This window comes from Hylobates moloch, unplaced genomic scaffold (assembly GCF_009828535.3).
Source record: "Hylobates moloch isolate HMO894 unplaced genomic scaffold, HMol_V3 SCAFFOLD_12, whole genome shotgun sequence".
NCBI lineage: Eukaryota > Metazoa > Chordata > Mammalia > Primates > Hylobatidae > Hylobates > Hylobates moloch.
In genome coordinates this window covers 70655403-70673158 of record NW_026652287.1, presented here as the reverse complement: position 1 = coordinate 70673158, position 17756 = coordinate 70655403, and the positions used below count along the sequence as shown (strand labels likewise).

Below are 17756 nucleotides of genomic sequence, written 5' to 3'. Positions count from 1 at the left end.
AGTGAGAAATGGAAGACTAATATATTGACAATAGATGGTGATCCAGTAAACAAGAGCATTGTGCTGAAACTAACAAGTTGAAATTAACAAGAATAAATAGAGAGCCTTGCATTTAGTTTCAAAAATCCAGTAGCATAATTACAGGATGGGAGAAAGCTGTAATGTCCACATTCAAAAAAAGTCTTGTTGACTTTTTATTTAATCTACACCATCAGTTAGTATCTTAAAATACTACTGAGCACCAGGCACCATGTAGGCACTGGGGGACCTCACCACCTGATGCACCTGCAAACACAAATCTATTGGTCTCTAATGTGCAGCTGGAGGAGAAAATAAGCCTGCTTCATAGATCTCATCAGGAGGAGACACAACACTCTAAGAAGGTCATATTTGATAAAATAGCCTGTAGAAGAGGGAGACTAGAGTTGTGAGTGACAGAGAAACCAGGCTGTACAGAAATACTGAGTGACCACAGGATGTTTAGTCTAAAGAAGAAAAGATTATAGGACTTTGATGGCTGTTTTCCAGCCTTTGGAGAGCTGCTGTGTGACTACAGGGGAGCCTTAAGACTTTTTTGGGGTTATTTCAGTTGGACCAATGCCGTGAAAGTTAGAAAGGGCAGATTCATGTCGATGTCTTAAAAGTTTTCCTGCCAACCTTGGAAAAGGCTGCCTCTAAAATTGCAAGATTTCTAAAAAAAGCTATATTGTCAGTGACTAGAATAGATGATCTCTAAGAATTCCTCTGATGCCAATTTTTTTCATTTTTATTTTCCAAATTAAGTGGGAGGTAAGAGAACTTTTCATATACCTTCCTGAAGCCTTCAGGCCTGCAAGAATTTTGCCAGCCCACAATTAATGAGTGTGCTTCTCCATCTTCCCCACTTTCACTGGCTAAAACAACCTTGATTTAGTGAACAGAATGTCATAGTAAATATACTCCAACCATTAAATTACACCACTGACCCACTTAGGGTAAAACGGTTATTAAATTCTAAACTGTGTCTCCATTCATTCACCAGTTGGACATGTAAATACCAATGCTGACCAGAACATACAAGAAGGGGAAAATCTTGCCTCAAAGTGAGGTAAATGGTGAGAGGAAGTTGACAGACCAGAGCCTAAGAGGTGGAACACATAGAAGCTTCCACATACTGTCTGCAGCTCAAGGGGGAGTAATGGTGCCCTGAGCTGTGCAAATGCCAGAGGAAGGGAGGCACCTCTCAGCTCCCTGGAGCTACCCTAATATTTACTGTGGTGGTGTCTCCCAAGCTTCACGGTTCAAGCCAGCATCTTCGGAACACCTGCTATGATTTTAGGTGAGCCCAGATGTCATCACACAGCTAAGAAGAGAAACTATTACCACATTCTCAGCTGGCCATTTCTGTTGTTCACTTCTGACCAAGGAATACTTTGCCCAGAAGGTTGCCTTCAATGCAACAAAATGTACAGTTCTAGGGGAGGAAGACCAATTAAATACTTCTGTCGATAAGCTGCTGTCACCAAAAACTGTGAATTTACCTCTTTTATTTTTTGCCAAATACATCATTTTGACATCATGTTAATCTTCCTGGGGAATCACTGTTTAGTTTAAAACAGGGAAGTTTTACTGCTTTAGTATTGACATAGATTGACAAATAAACATAGAAGCCCAGTTTTTATTATTACCATTAACTAGAAATCTTGTTACAGTGAGACAAGATATCTTGCTTTTAAGTTGAAGTGCCTAAATAATCTGAAAGTTATTTTGAATGATACTAACAGCCACTTGGAAAAATCTGGTTAAAACATAGAATTAAACTAAAAGATTAGTTGTATGATTGCGGAGTTACAGAGACTTTACAAGACTTTAAATAGTTACCAATAGTGATGCTTTTACACAGTGAGCAGGAATAGTAACATATTAATGTCTGGTAACTTTGTCAAGCTAAAAAATCATAATTATAGGGCTGGACACCGTGGTTCATGCCTGTGATTCCATCACTTTGGCAGCCCGAGACAAGAGGATCACTTGAGTCCAGGAGACCAGCCTGGGCAACATAGTGAGGCCTTGTCTCTACAAGAAAAAAAAAAAAAGTAAAAAATTGTCCAGGTGTGGTGGTGCCTGTGGTCCCAGTTATGCCAGAGGCTGAGGTGGGAGAATTGCTTGATCCCAGGAAGTTGAGGCCGCACTGAGCTGTGATCATGCCACTGCACTACTGCCTAAGCAATTAAGGAGACCTTGTCTCAAAAACTAAAATTAAAAAAGGATCATAATTATGAAGGGGGAAAATGTGATTTAGGTATTATGTATATAAAAACATAATGAGAAGCACCATTATTTCTCATGAAGGCAAGTGCCTCTGTGCATCCATTGACAAGAAGGGTGTTGGGCAGCTAGTGATGATAATGGTGATAACCAAGAGGAAAATGTCAGAGCAGAGCCAATTCCCTTTTTCCAACTCATTTAAGGACCCACCCACTATTGTGTTTAGATACCCAGTACACCAAAAGGCTAAGGTTGCTTCTGTACAACATATTCAAATAAACCATTCCAAGGTAGACTTCTTTTTACTTGTAGAAAGAGCAACATTTTGCAGACAAGTTTTGTTTGGTTTGTCTCCATCAATCAATTCTAAGCCAAATGTATAAACCGTTTTAACAAGAGATGAATCATGAGTCACCTGAGAAGTAATACCAACACACCAGCTACAGTGAATTTATTTAACTTTCACAGCAGTAGTTACTCTTACTATCCTGCTTTAACAGAGGAAGAAACTAAAGTGCAAGGGGTTTCGAGGAATTTGTCCAAGATTATACGGCTAAGAATTGGCAGAGGAGGGATTTGAACTCACCTTGGCTGGTGCCAAATCCAAGTACTTGATCATTAGGCTGTACCACCTCCCCAGTAATGTTACATAGGTAAAAATTAATCACATGCCTAGTGTGTGCCAGGGACTGTGTTAAGCCCTTTATATACATTAGCATGTTAACTTTGATAGTTGAGACATTTGGACACAGGTAAGAGGGATAACAAAAGAACCACTAGGTCGACTGTTTTATGTGTCTTTGGCATAACACCCTAGCTTGGATGTAATCTCTGTGTTACTTGAAATTGCAAGATTTTAGCAAAATGAGTTATTTTGTGATTTCCTCCTTGCAGAGGTGGAATGGTGCAAACAAGTGAGCAGTATGAATTTGTGCACCATGCTCTGTGCCTGTATGAGAGCAGACTTTCAGCAGAGACTGTCCAGTGAGTCATTGAAGACTTATCAGACCATCAATCTCTTGGGGTGATTAATCAAATTACCCACCTAAGGCTTCTAGAAGGAGCTTCCTGCAATGGAAGGAAGGAGAAGCTCTGAAGCCAATGTATGGCATGGATTGTGGAAGACTGGGCAACATATTTAAGATTTCCAGCTCCTTGTGTATATGAATGCATTTGTAAGCATCCCCCAAATTATTCTGAAGGTTTTTTGATGATGGAGGTATGATAGGTTTATCACACAGCCTAAGGCAGATTTTGTTTTGTCTGTACTGACTCTATCTGCCACACAGAATATATGTATGTAATATTCAGTAATAAATGTCATCAGGTGATGACTGGGTGAGCTGCTGAAGACATTCGTATTATGTGTTAGATGCTTTAATGTTTGCAAAATCTGTCTTGTGAATGGACCGTCAGCTGTTAAACTGTTCCTGTTTTGAAGTGCTATTACCTTTCTCAGTTACCAGAATCTTGCTGCTAAAGTTGCAAGTGATTGATAATGGATTTTTAACAAATAAGTCTTTGTTTCTGAAAAGCAAAAATCAAAAACAGTAACTATTTTATATGGAAATGTGTCTTGATAATATTACCTATTAAATGTGTATTTATAGTACCTCCTATCAAACAATTACAGAGCACAATGATTGTCACTGGGTATATATGTATTTACTCTCTATTATTGGGCATAGAGGTGGCTTCTACTCCAGAACTCTATCCACTGTATTTCTACGTCGTGAGTCATTTTACTTTGAAAGGGAAAAACAAATTTGTAGCAACTATGAAGTATCAAGAATTTTGACTACTTGTCTCTCTTTTGCTAAGAAGGGATTTTTGAATATGCTATCTACCTGGAATCTCTCTCTCAACAAAAGGTATATGCCTTCAGGAATGATATAACCTGTCCCATTTTCGAGGTTCCTTATAAGGACATTTCCATGTATGTCCTTACATTTCTGAAAGGTTTCAATCTTCAAGAGACAAAAAACATTAAAATAACTACCCTCAGCAAACACTAGCCGTTCTGCTCATATATGAATTTTTAATGCAGCAATGTTGACTTTGTTTCATACTGCCAATAAACTCTTAATACTAAACACCGAGTAAAGCATATTCTTTTTTTTTTTTTTTCTATTTGGAAAGACACCATCCTCTATTTGGGGAAGGCCAAAGTAGATAATGTGATGGGTTTAATTTTAGTGTCTGCATCTCCCCAGTGAAGATGACTATCTCAAAATGTAATATTGTCATCACTTGGGAGATAATGATCTAGAAGTGCCATCATTATGTGGTTTTCCTCAATAGACTCGCAGCGTATCATTATACAAACAGTACATGTTTATGTCTTTATATCACTTGTCATAGACCCTCATCAATTACATGGCTTATGTTTATTCAGCAGAATCACATCACCTGAAGAGATGTAATGTTTCAGGAACATTCAATTATCTGAGATTACAATTCCTTTCTTTCTTCTTGAGGTTAAGAAGTAGTCACATGCCAAAGGAAAGGTAGGTGAGGTCTTAACGAGATTTACTCTGCTCTTGAAGGCTGGAATATTTTCTACATAAAAAAAAGAGAGGTAATCATAATCCCTTCTTTCTAAGGAAACAGACAAAAGGACACTGGTGTAAAACTTCCCCAAACAATTCAATAGGAGGAAGTGCTCGTCACTGACTTTTCCCCCCACCATGAAGGCACATTTCCTTCCTAGTCTTTGCTTCTCTTATCTGGGAGAATTTTTTTTTTTTCCCCAAGCGAAGCATGAACAGTTGCTAAGTGGAAAATGGAGGCTGAATTTTACGTGGTGATTCTTACCTGCTTGATCTTCAGGAACTCAGGTGAGTGGGTCTGCCTCAGTTTCCTGAGGCATTTCTTCCAGATCTAGCTGAGGAGTCTCTGGTCTTTGAAAAGTGTCTGAAATAAGGTAGAAGGAGCCAGGTCTCCATGGCAGTTTAGCCAAAGACGATGAAAAGCGGGAATAAAAGGAGCCAGCTATGCCCATACTGTTGAGATTTCTCTCCAAAAGAAAATAAATGCTCTCCTCTCATCCTCCAAATGCTACAAGAAGCCCCTGAAATGATACATTTAGAGCAGAGCATAAAGAACCCTGAGGAAAAGTTTGTATTATTATATAACAGTCTGTGGCTTTCCCCAAGCCTTTTTCCAACCCGGTTATAGTTTTATTTTCTTTTATGTTGAAGAAAGAAAATTGAAGGAATATGATTAAAGGGGGTGAGGAAATGTAGTGTGTTTTATTTGGAAGTTGTCATTTGGGAAGGCTGAACATTTTCATGAGCTAGCTGGGCAATTTAAGTAAAACCTCATTGAAAATGGTTTCTGAGCCAGAGTATCTTGCTCTTTAATACTGATGTTTAGCAATTTGATGTTCAATTTTCTTACATTGGAGCATGATGATTTTTAAAAAATCTATTTGTATTTGAGAGAAAACTGTAGATATTGTTATAAAATAGAGAAATGCTCCTCTCCATGACTAAAGGAAATTTAGTTGGTGATAATCAATACTTTCACTGGCTGCAATTAGCTAGGAGGTTGTGCTTGGAGAAGTGGGAAAATTTGTTCTATTTTTTGATAAATGTATGCAATTTTTAAAAATTGTTATTCAAACTATGAAATTTGTATATAAATACTTACTGCAATGTGAATTTAAAGACTGGAAAAGGGGGTACTTTTTTAAGGTAAGGGAGGAAGCTTATATCAAATATGTCAAATGGTTAAAAAGGGAGCTGAGCGTTTCATAACTTCAGCATATCTAACTAATTGGGCTAAAATATACTGTATATCTTGGATGGTTTTGTTTCTTTCCAAGCTTCCTTTCATTTTCCAATAAGAGGTGTGTTTTTTTCCCCTAAAGCATGTGAAAATTAAAAAAAAAAGATGGGGAGTTAAGTGTAACATATTGACATTTTACATCGTCAGCTTTGGAATTTTAAATCACATGTGTTAAATATGAGAATATTCACTTGATAGCAATAACAAAATATAAGTAAAACTAGTGATTTTATTTAGCTCATTTGTGGGTGGGTTCTTCCATTTTCTAATGGGCCTCATAATTTGCTACATAGTGCTTTATGAGCTTTTCATCTTCCAGAAGGGTTTCAGATTGTCCACGTCCAGAAACAACAGTGTCTCTTCACAAATGAGAAAGTGGTCGTGGGCTCATGCAATAGGACCATCCAGAACCAGCAGTGGAGGTGGACTGAGGATGAAAAGCTCCTTCATGTTAAATCTGCACTGTGCTTGGCCATCTCCAACTCCTCTCGCGGCCCCTCCCGCTCAGCCATCTTGGACCGCTGTTCCCAGGCACCCCGATGGACCTGCTATGATCAGGAAGGCTTCCTTGAGGTGGAAAATGCCTCTCTCTTTCTCCAGAAACAAGGCTCCAGAGTAGTGGTCAAGAAGGCCAGGAAATACCTCCATAGCTGGATGAAAATAGATGTCAACAAGGAGGGAAAACTGGTCAATGAAAGCCTCTGTTTAAAAAAAGGTGAGCTATTCCTTTCAGAACAAATCCTGAAAATCTTTCTACTAAATATCTTGGGATTTTTGTTTGTTTGTTTTACATTTAAGGGAAGTCCACATGCCCCAACATATTTCCTATGGAAGATTCATAAGCTAATGGAGGTGGATGGTGACGTGCCCAATGATGGAAAACTTCATGACCTTCATTAAAATAAGCCCAACTTTTTCTATTGCTTTTTCTTCCTTCCCTTCTTGTTTTGCTTCTTTTATTAATTCAACAACTATTTCATGAGCCTCTCTTCTCTGCCAGTTAAGCACTGTTAGATGTAGGAATATGGATGTAGGCATATACACAGCATATATATGTAATGACTAAAGTCAGTAATCTGGCAATTATTAGATTTTATTGACAGACACTTCTATTTGCTGATTATAATAAATTATTAGAACATCAGAATGGTGCTTGATAAGACTGGAAGATAGTTGTGTTTTTGCAAATCTCTTGTATTGATGTTTTGGGGGTAGATATCTTTTGGAGGTAACATACTTTTGAAATGTTAAGAATCAAAGGGCAGCCACAGATTTTTCTAATTTATTGACCATTAATGGATGTAACCCAGATAATGGACACATGTAAAAAACATGTTATACACATGCGCAAGCTCCTGGTGTGGGACACAGTTCAGTCCTGAGCTAGGAATTTTTGCTTGTGGAATATATAGGCAGTTTAATCTTCTCTTGAAGTTAATCACGCAATTGTGTATTTACTCTTCTATTAGAGGTTTGCTTTAGGAAGTCATGAAAGATAAAACTGATGAATCACAATATATTAGGCACCAATGAACCTTACAAAGCATGGGAAAAGTTATCAAGAAATGAAGCACCTCACTAAGAAGACAAATTTGTCAGGGTTAAGTAAAGTGTCCCAGATAAATTAGCAGCAGATCTATGATTAGAGGCTAAGTTTTTTAACTCTTTGTTCAGTGTACATTTCACTATACCAGAGGTTCCCAAATGCTTGACCGCAGACTTGCCCCATGGCTTGTATAAGAATCACCTGGGGTAGAAAAGGGAGGGCTTACTAAAAATACACATTCCCGTAGCTAATGCATCCCGGGCTTAATTCCTAGGTGATGGGTTGATAGGTGCAACAAAGCACCACGGCACACGTTTACCTATGTAACAAATCTGCACACCCTGCACATGTACCCCAGAATTAAAAATAAAAATTAAAAAAAATACACATTCCCAGGATTCTTTCCCACCATTTTTTCCTCTACAACCATCTCTAAGATTCTGTTTCAGGAAATCTGGATTTGTGCATAATACTTGATATTTATTAATCACCAGAAAATTTTGATCCACAATCCAATATGGAGATCAGCATCCACTGTATTGTTAAGTCTTTTCCTTAGGTGTTGATTTTTGAGTCTTATATTAGTCTTTCAACCATGGTAATCTTTGGACAATTTTTTCTCATTCATTTATTCTCTAAGTTAAAACAAGCGTTTAACTAGATGCCAGTTGAACATGTTATGCTTTTCTACAATAAGTGGTATGCTTTGCTACAATAAAAATTAAGAGTTATAGTTTCTGTTCTTATATCATTTCTGCCTATGAGAATAAGATAAAAAACGTATTCAAAAATTCAACTTTATCAGAAAATATTCAGCATATAGCACCAATTTGTACAATACCTTTCCTGTGGTTCATCTATCAAGGCCTCTCCTAAATAATATAAACATTATAACTGTTCCATTTTTACTGTTTTACACAAGAAGTGAGATTCATCCCCAAACCCCAATCAAACCTTATTTAACATAAGATTACTTAGTTGGAACTTTAAAAAAAAGTAGATATGGACTCAGTGGTGAGTTATTCAAGATAAAAGATAATTCATAGAAAAACTACCTCCTATGACCCTCATACAAATACGTCTAGTAATAGACTTCAAAAATAAGATAACTAGAATAAGCCATTTGCAATCAACCACTGAACAATGCTATATTCAAAAAATGCCTGATAATATGTGTTAGGGAAAGAAATTAATTTCTAGAAAAAGCAGAAGTTAAAATTTGCACAATTGTGGTACAAAAACACCCTTATATTTGAGTACACATAAGTATAACACATACTTTTGCTTTAACACAATTATAAGCTAACAGATATATTTTTCTGCTCCATCTTAAATATGCCAATATGGGGTTTTTTGTTTTTGTTTTTGTTTTTTCTTTGGTTTTTGTTTTAGAAACAAAGTCTTGCTCTGTTGCCAGGCAGGAGAGCCATGGTGTGATCATAGCTCAATGTAGCCTCCAACTCCTGGGCTCAAGTGATCCTCCCACCTCAGCCTCCCAAAGTACTGGGATTACAGGCATGAATCACCACGCCCAGCCCTGATAAAAGATTAAGAATGATACTTGTAGACCTATATCATGAAAGCTCACTGACTAGCTAGAGTAGCTACTGTGAAAAATTAACCGAAATGCGTTCATATGTTTGCAATGAATGATTCCAAATCATTGTTTAAGTTGATAACTAAGTATTATAATCTACAGCAGCACAAATACATGTGTTGTTCATCTATGGGGTGTGAATTTTTTTGTGTGTTCTTCCGTAAAAGAAAGCAGACCTATGAAGGTAAAAATCTAAGCCACATGTTTCAGATTTGTTTCATAAAAGACACATTAATGATTATATTCAAGTTTTCAGGTAATATTTAATACCTACTATGTACCAGAGCTTGTACTAGCACTAAGGTACCCTGTGCTAGTACTAAGGTACCCTCCACAAGTGATTTTTAACCCAAGCTGCATATTAGACTCACATGGCAGCTTTTAACTAATACTAGAGTACAAAACCTGAGCTTTATCCTCTAAGCTGACTAAATCAGGTATTGTATTTTTAAAGTACTTCCTAGGTGATTCTGATGTGCAGCCAAGGTTGAAAATCATTAAATACATCTTATTCCTTAGAGTAATGGGGAAATCAGATAAGTAAATAAATAGGTCATTACAATAGAATGTAGAGAGAAGAAAGTACTTTCCAATATATGTCCTTGCCAGTATGTCACATTAAGCACTCATTCCTTTTTTTTTTTTAATTATACTTTAAGTTCTAGGGTACATGTGTACAACGTGCAGGTTTGTTACATAGGTATACATGTGCCATGTTGGTTTGCTGCACTCAACTCGTCATTCACACTAGGCATTTCTCCCAGTGCTGTCCCTCCCCCAATCCCCCACCCCCCGACAGGCCCCAGTGTGTGATGTCCCCTGCCCTGTGTCCAAGTGTTCTCGTTGTTCAGTTCCCATCTATGAGTGGTACATGCGGTATTTGGTTTTCTGTCCTTGTGATAGTTTGCTGAGAATGATGGTTTCCAGCTTCATCCATGTCCCTGCAAAGGACATGAGCTCATCATTTTTTATGGCTGCAATAGTATTCCATGGTGTATATGTGCCACATTTTCCTAATCCAGTCTATCATTGATGGGCATTTGGGTTGGTTCCAAGTCTTTGCTATTGTGAATAGTGCCACAATAAACATACATGTGCATGTGTCTTTATAGTAGCATGATTTATAATCCTTTGGGTATATACCCAGTAATGGGATGGCTGGGTCAAATGGTATTTCTAGTTCCAGATCTTTGAGGAATCACCATACTGTCTTCCTCAATGGTTGAACTAGTTTACAGTCCCACCAACAGTGTAAGTGTTCCTATTTCTCCACATCCTCTCCAGCATCTGTTGTTTCCTGACTTTTTAATGATGGCCATTCTAACTGGCATGAGATGGTATCTCATTGTGGTTTTGATTTGCATTTCTCTGATGGCCAGTGATGATGAGCATTTTTTCATGTGTCTGTTGGCTGCATAAATGTCTTCTTTTGAGAAGTGTCTATTCATATCCTTTGCCCACTTTTTGGGGGGATTGTTTGTTTTTTTCTTGTAAATTTGTTTAAGTTCTTTGTAGACTCTGGATATTAGCCCTTTGTCAGATGGGTGGATTGCAAAAATTTTCTCCCATTCTGTAGGTTGCCTGTTCACTCTGATGGTAGTTTCTTCTGCTGTGCAGAAGCTCTTTAGTTTAATTAGATCCCATTTGTCAATTTTGGCTTTTGTTGCCATTGCTTTTGGTGTTTTAGTCATGAAGTGTTTGCCCATGCCTATGTCCTGAATAGTATTGCCTAGGTTTTCTTCTAGGGTGTTTGTGGTTTTAGGTCTAACATTTAAGTCTTTAATCCATCTTGAATTAATTTTTGTATAAGGTGTAAGGAAGGGATCCAGTTTCAGCTTTCTATATATGGCTAGCCAGTTTTCCCAGCACCATTTATTAAATAGGGAATCCTTTCCCCATTTCTAGATTTTGTCAGGTTTGTCAAAGATCAGATGGTTGTAGATGTGTGGTATTATTTCTGAGAGCTCTATTCTGTTCCATTGATCTATATCTCTGTTTTGGTACCAGTACCATGCTGTTTTGGTTACTGTAGCCTTGGAGTGTAGTTTGAAGTCAGGTAGCATGATGCCTCCAGCTTTGTTCTTTTGGCTTAGGATTGTCTTTGCTGTGTGGGCTCTTTTTTGTTTCCATATGAACTTTAAAGTAGTTTTTTCCAATTCTGTGAAGAAAGTCATTGGTAGCTTGATGGGGATGGCATTGAATCTATAAATTACCTTGGGCAGTATGGCCATTTTCATGATATTGATTCTTCCTATCCATGAGCATGGAATGCTCTTCCATGTGTTTGTGTCCTCTTTTATTTCGTTGAGCAGTGGTTTGTAGTTCTCCTGGAAGAGGTCCTTCACAGCCCTTGTAAGTTGGATTCCTAGGTATTTTATTCTCTTTGTAGCAATTGTGAATGGGAGTTCATTCATGATTTGGCTCTCTGTTTGTCTGTTATTGGTGTATAGGAATGCTTGTGATTTTTGCACATTGATTTTCTATCCTGAGACTTTGCTGAAGTTGCTCAACAGCTTAAGGAGATCCAAAATTTCAGCCCAAAGCTGAGACTATGGGGTTTTCTAAATATACAATCATGTCATCTGCAAACAGGGACAATTTGACTTCCTCTTTTCCTAATCTAATACCCTTTATTTCTTTCTCTTGCCTGATTGCCCTGGCCAGAACTCCCAACACTATGTCAAATAGGAGTGGTGAGAGAGGGCATCCTTGTCTTGTGCCGGTTTTCAAAGGGAATGCTTCCAGTTTTTGCCCATTCAGTATGATATTGGCTGTGGGTTTGTCGTAAATAGCTCTTACTATTTTGAGATCTGTTCCATCAATACCTAGTTTATTGAGAGTTTTTAGCATGAAGGGCTGTTGGATTTTGTTGAAGGCCTTTTCTGCATCTATTGAGGTAATCATATGGTTTTTGTTTTTGGTTCTGTTTATGTGATGGATTACATTTATTGATTTGCATATGTTGAATCAGCCTTGCATCCCAGGGATGAAGCTGACTTGCTTGTGGTGGATAAGCTTTTTGATGTGCTGCTGGATTCGGTTTGCCAGTATTTTATTGAGGATTTTTGCATCGATGTTCTTCAGGGATATTGGTCTAAAATTCTCTTTTTTTGTTATGTCTCTGCCAGGCTTTGGTATCAGGATGAGGATTCCCTCTTTTTCTGTTGATTGGAATAGTTTCAGAAGGAATGGTACAAGCTCCTCTTTGTACCTCTGGTAGAATTCGGCTGTGAATCCATCTAGTCCTGGGCTTTTTTTGGTTGGTAGTCTGTTAATTATTGCCTCAATTTCAGAACCTGTTATTGGTCTATTCAGAGATTCAACTTCTTCCTGGTTTAGTCTTGGACACATTATGAGTCCGGGAATGTATCCATTTCTTCTAGTTTTTCTGTTTTATTTGCATAGAGGTGTTTATAATATTCTCTGATGGTAGTTTGTATTTCTGTGGGATCGGTGGTGATATCCCCTTTATCATTTTTTATTGCATCTATTTGATTCTTCTCTGTTTTCTTCTTTATTAGTCTTGCCAGCAGTCTTATCTAGTTTGTTGATCTTTTCAAAAAAACAGCTCCTGGATTCATTGATATTTTGAAGGGTTTTTTGTGTCTCTATCTCTTTCAGTTCTGCTCTGATCTTAGTTATTTCTTACCTTCTGCTAGCTTTTGAATTTGTTTGCTGTTGTTTCTCTAGTTCTTTTAATTGTGGTGTTAGGTTGTCAATTTTAGATCTTTCATGCTTTCTCTTGTGGGCATTTAGTGCTATAAATTTCCCTCTATACGCTGCTTTAAATGTGTCCTGGAGATTCTGTACGTTGTGTCTTTGTTCTCATTGGTTTCAAAGAACATCTTTATTTCTGCCTTCATTTTGTTATTTACCCAGTAGTCATTCAGGAGCAGGTTGTTTAGTTACCATGTAGTTGTGTGGTTTTGAGTGAGATTTTTAAACCTGAGTTTTAATTTGATTGCACTGTGGTCTGAGAGACACTTTGTTGTGATTTCTGTTCTTTTACATTTGCTGAGGAGTGCTCACTCATTCTTTTAAAAAAATGGTTCAAGGGTAATTTTAAAGTTGCATATTTTTAAACAGTCTTTTGGGGGCACACAAGAGTTTATCATATTAATAGTTTAGCTATCACCATTATTACTACTTCTTCTTCCTGATTAAATTAATAAATGTTTCAACTTTGTGCAAAGTGTTTACTATCAGAACAGTAAAGGAAAAAGGAATAATAAAGCTTTAAGGACTACTTTCAGGAATGCCATGAATAGTTAGTGTATGGCATCATAAATTATTGCTTTTGTCTTCTGTGCAATCCAAGTATAATTTTTAAACTCACCAAGCAATCAAATGTTACAGTTGACCAGGCACAGTGGCTCATGCCTATAACCCCAGCACTCTGGGAGGCCAAGGTGGGAGGATTGCTTGATGCCAGGAGTTCAAGACCAGCCTGGGCAACACAGCAAGACTCTATCTCTAAAAGAAAAAAAAGTTACAGTTGCATCTATTCCAGCAAGAAATAGTACTGGCCCCAAGCAGACAACAAAGCTTACAGTGGCCCAATTATTGAAGTTTTATGAATCTATCAGATGGGGAAAATTTCTCATGCCTTGGCCTTCATATCTGTATGGAAACAGGGAAATTTACTCAAAGGAAATTATTGGTTTGCTGGTAGATCTAAGCAAATATTCCTTGCCAGGGGGAGATTAAAACATTATAAACTCAAAACTGGTTTCAAAAACATTCACGCAAATCCATTGGCAGATAGGCCATGTCTGTGTCGTTCCAGAACTTTCAGGTGAAGGATGCAGAACTCCATCCATGGTTTGGATAACTTTTCGAAGAAATGTCAAGTCTCCTTACATTTATAAAAAGCTAGTCAATTGTCTAAAATTGTTATTTTTCACTCAGACATTTCATTGTGTGAAGAAAGTAACACTGAATATAGAATGTCAGCCAACCAATCAGCGTTTATTCATTTATTCACCACTCAATTCAGATTCATTCATTCAAATCTCACCTTTATCTGAGGGCAGGAATTTTCTTTTTTAACTCCAAGGGCAGCACTGGAAAGCAGGCAAATATTTGTAGGCAAATTTTCAAGTGTCCCTGATATGGCTGAGCCAGTAAAATCCCTAAAAGAGATTTTGCTGATGAACTAAACCATATTGTTGGCAGGTTCGATATAACTGCTGGTTAAAGTAATTGTTTAGTTGTAGTGATTTGGGAGAGGGAATAAAATGTGTGAACATTGTAAAAGATAAGCAATCATATACACCCTTGGGAAAAAAGTTTTCGTAGAAGTTGTTGGCTTTAGTGGCTGGCAGAAGTACTTGTGAATACAAAGAGCTTGTGGGGAAAAACAAAACAAAACAGAAAGTGTCCTTCGTGTATACAAACCCTCCTTGGACTAAATTGGCTGTCACAGTCATTTTAGGGTTTTTCTTCTTGCATCATGGTAACAACATGGGCCTTGTAGTGGACCGTTTTTAAATATAATGTCTGAAAATAATGTTATCAGTGATTACTGATACATGATTTATATGATCATTGAAGATAGCAGGTATAGCATCCAGCGTTCCCCAACCATATTCAGCCTGTGACATGTCACTGAACTTATCAGGGCACACACAGGGCTATGTATGACTTTCATGGGACCTGGGTTCTTTTGCCTCTGTGGTCCCTTTCCTCTGCTGAAAAAAAGAAAAGTAAAATAATAGATTTTCATGTAGCCTAAAATTGTCATTTTTCCTAATCTATGAAAAAGTTAAAACATTTTCTTTGACTCTAAAGTTTCTTTTTATTTTCAAACAAATTAAATCATTGTGTTGCCCTAAAATTATCATGGGCCCTAATTACTGTGCCTATTGTGTCTAATGGACAAGTCAGTCCTGCGCACGCCAAGTTATTCACCCGCTTTCCAGCTCCCCTTTCCCTGACTCTGTTTAGTCTCTGGTTCGACACCTCTCTCCTATAGCCTGATAGCCCTGAACTTTGGAGCCATTCTTCCTCCTCCGCCCAGCATGCCTTCCTTCCACCCTACTGTTTCAGTCTTTTCTCCTAAAGAAAACATAGGGTATCAGGTAAAACAGGCACATCTTCATAATGCTATGCATAGTAGAATTGTTGAGTAATAGTTGGCTATTGAAACATATTTCTTTGATTTACTTAGCCTTCCAATTATTTTTTTAATTTAACTTTTTCCCTGTGCTATGCTTTACTGTTTTACTATGCTATGTCTTGTATCAATTTCCGTTTATTAATTGTACTTTCTTTCTAATCATGGGTCTTTTAAAAGTAATTTAGATATGTATTTTAGATGTACCCTTTATTTCACTAATTATATTTTCTGAAATGTTATTCTCTTAACTATTTCCAATAATTATTTAGTCCATTATCATTCCCATCTATTCCAGTCAAATCTTATTTAATGCACACTCACACGTGTGTATGTGTGTGTGTACAGTCATCCTTTAGTAACATGGGGATGGGTTCCAGCACCTCCTGCAGACATCAAAATCCAAGGATGCTCAAATTCCTTATATAAAAAGATGTAGTGTTTACATATAACCTACACACATCCTCCTATATACTTTAAATTATCTCTAGATTACTAATAACACCTAACAAATGTAAATATAAATAGTTGTTGTATTGCTTAGCAAATAATGACAAGGAAAAAATGTCTGTACATGTTCAGTACAGATGCAGCCATCCATTTTTTTCCTAATATGTTTGATCTGCAATTGGTTGAATCCATCGATGAGGAACCCGCAGATACAAAGAGCCAACTAGATAGATTAGGTAGGTAGGTAGGTAGGTAGGTAGAGAGAGAGAGAGAGAGAGAGAGATAAGATAGATATCATCCTTTTCTAAAGTATCTCCTGTTTCATTTGTTGTCTTTTTTCCAGATGATTTACTCACTGTCAAAAAGGCACATTATATTTGGCCTCTTCCTACAGAATAGAAAGTACCAGTATAGTTAAAATCTTCTATTTCAAAAATGAGTTTCATTCAAGTTATTTTGTTTTCGACATGCTTAAAAGTTATTTGTATCATTTAAAGAAGGAAAACTTACACAATATATTATCTTTATTATCTTTATAAAAAATTTTATTTCTATTATTATTTCTGAGCCATAGATGAATTTATAAGATAAAATACACATTGCTCTTTTAAAAATGAATTTGAAAGATGGTCTTGATATTATGCAGTCATTACGAATCACTTTGTAAGGTGATAGTACCCTATAAAAAGAGCCTTATGCAACTTAAATGCTAAAACTTTTTAGATTGACCAAGAATGGTCGACCTTACCTTGAATTGTGTTCTGGGAGAAATTGTGTTATAGTAGGGAAACAATGTAGTAACAATGGCACAATAAAGCTTTCAAAAATAGCTTTCATATATTGTTCCATTGTATAAGAAGTTTTCCTTGCATTTGTCAAAACATCTTGCTATTTTGTGAACTGTGAAACATATATACATTTTTTAAGAACACCCAAATAATTCATGGATAACAAAATATCCAAAGATCTACTATTTCAAATAAAATTTCACAGCACCTGTTTCAACAAAGAGTTCAGGAGATAAAAAAAAAAAAAAACTTAATCATCTTATATATTTATATAATGGATTTTCTTTCTTCCCATCCATTTTATAATCCTTCAGTAACCGCATAAGAAATGATTCAAATTTCTTTTTGGTTCATATTATGTGTATGACTAAAACCATATATGTACATGTATATTAGGAATCACCTGAGAAACTTGTTATAAAAGCAGGTTTCAGGTCCTGCTTTTTCACACCAAGTCTGCTAGATCGCAGTTTCCAGGGGGAGGACCAAGGCTTCAATATTCTAACAAGCTCCAATTATGATTCTGATGACTACCAAAGTTTGCAAACCACTGCTTTAAATTTGACAAAACTTGGAAGTTGAATGTTAAGACTAAATCTTCTTTCTTGCTTCTTAAATAGCACAAGTTAAAAACACAGACACAAAATGAAAGGGTACTGGACCTGAATATTCTGTAGTTTCTTTCTTTGGAAAAAAAGGTGGTGGTCTAAAATGGAAAATGAACTTGTTTGGTATGGGATGTTTTAAAAATATATTTAGAAGGTTAATTAAAGATAATGACATAAGACTGAAATTTTTTCCATAAGATAGTCCAAAGCTACGTGCAGTGGTAATAACCTATGTTATTTGCAGAGAAATTTCAAGAGTGTTTTGAAAATTTATCTATTTTTGGGAAAGTCCAGTTTTATCCACTGAATTATGTAAGCTGACTAATTTTTTAAAAAGTTCTTAGGATAAAAACTTACCAACAGCTCTTTAGTGAAGAAGAGTAAGCATAGGTTGACATACTAAGACATGTAATTACATGCTAGGTATTTAGAAGCTTGTTTTTGTCCTAACCCCATGGTTAAATTTTTTTTTTTTGAGGGTCTAAGAGCTAAAATTGTCATATGTAGCAGTCAACTCAGAGGATCAGGATCAACCAAAGCTCAAAACAACCAAAATGCTAATCTCCTTATACAGAAATTTTTACATCCCCACAATCTTAAGGGAATGTTCAAGCAC

The 17756-nt window shown here is 36.7% G+C and overlaps 2 protein-coding genes across 5 annotated transcripts in view; both read left to right on the top strand.

Annotated features, from left to right (window-relative positions):
* The window catches only part of PTPRR (protein tyrosine phosphatase receptor type R), a 271414-nt gene extending 267071 nt beyond the window's left edge, over positions 1-4343 (top strand). For all 4 annotated transcript variants that reach the window (XM_032170734.2, XM_032170735.2, XM_032170736.2 and 1 more), the window contains one exon: positions 3142-4343. In XM_032170734.2, coding sequence (XP_032026625.1) covers positions 3142-3235 — 94 coding nt within the window. In that variant the 3' untranslated portion in view covers positions 3236-4343. The remainder of the gene's footprint in view (positions 1-3141) is intronic.
* A 472-nt stretch (positions 4344-4815) lies between these two features.
* Positions 4816-17756, top strand: part of PTPRB (protein tyrosine phosphatase receptor type B) — a 123636-nt gene continuing 110695 nt past the window's right edge. Inside the window, exons 1-2 of the mRNA XM_032170731.2 lie at positions 4816-5084; positions 6356-6751. Coding sequence (XP_032026622.1) covers positions 5030-5084; positions 6356-6751 — 451 coding nt within the window. The 5' untranslated portion in view covers positions 4816-5029. The remainder of the gene's footprint in view (positions 5085-6355; positions 6752-17756) is intronic.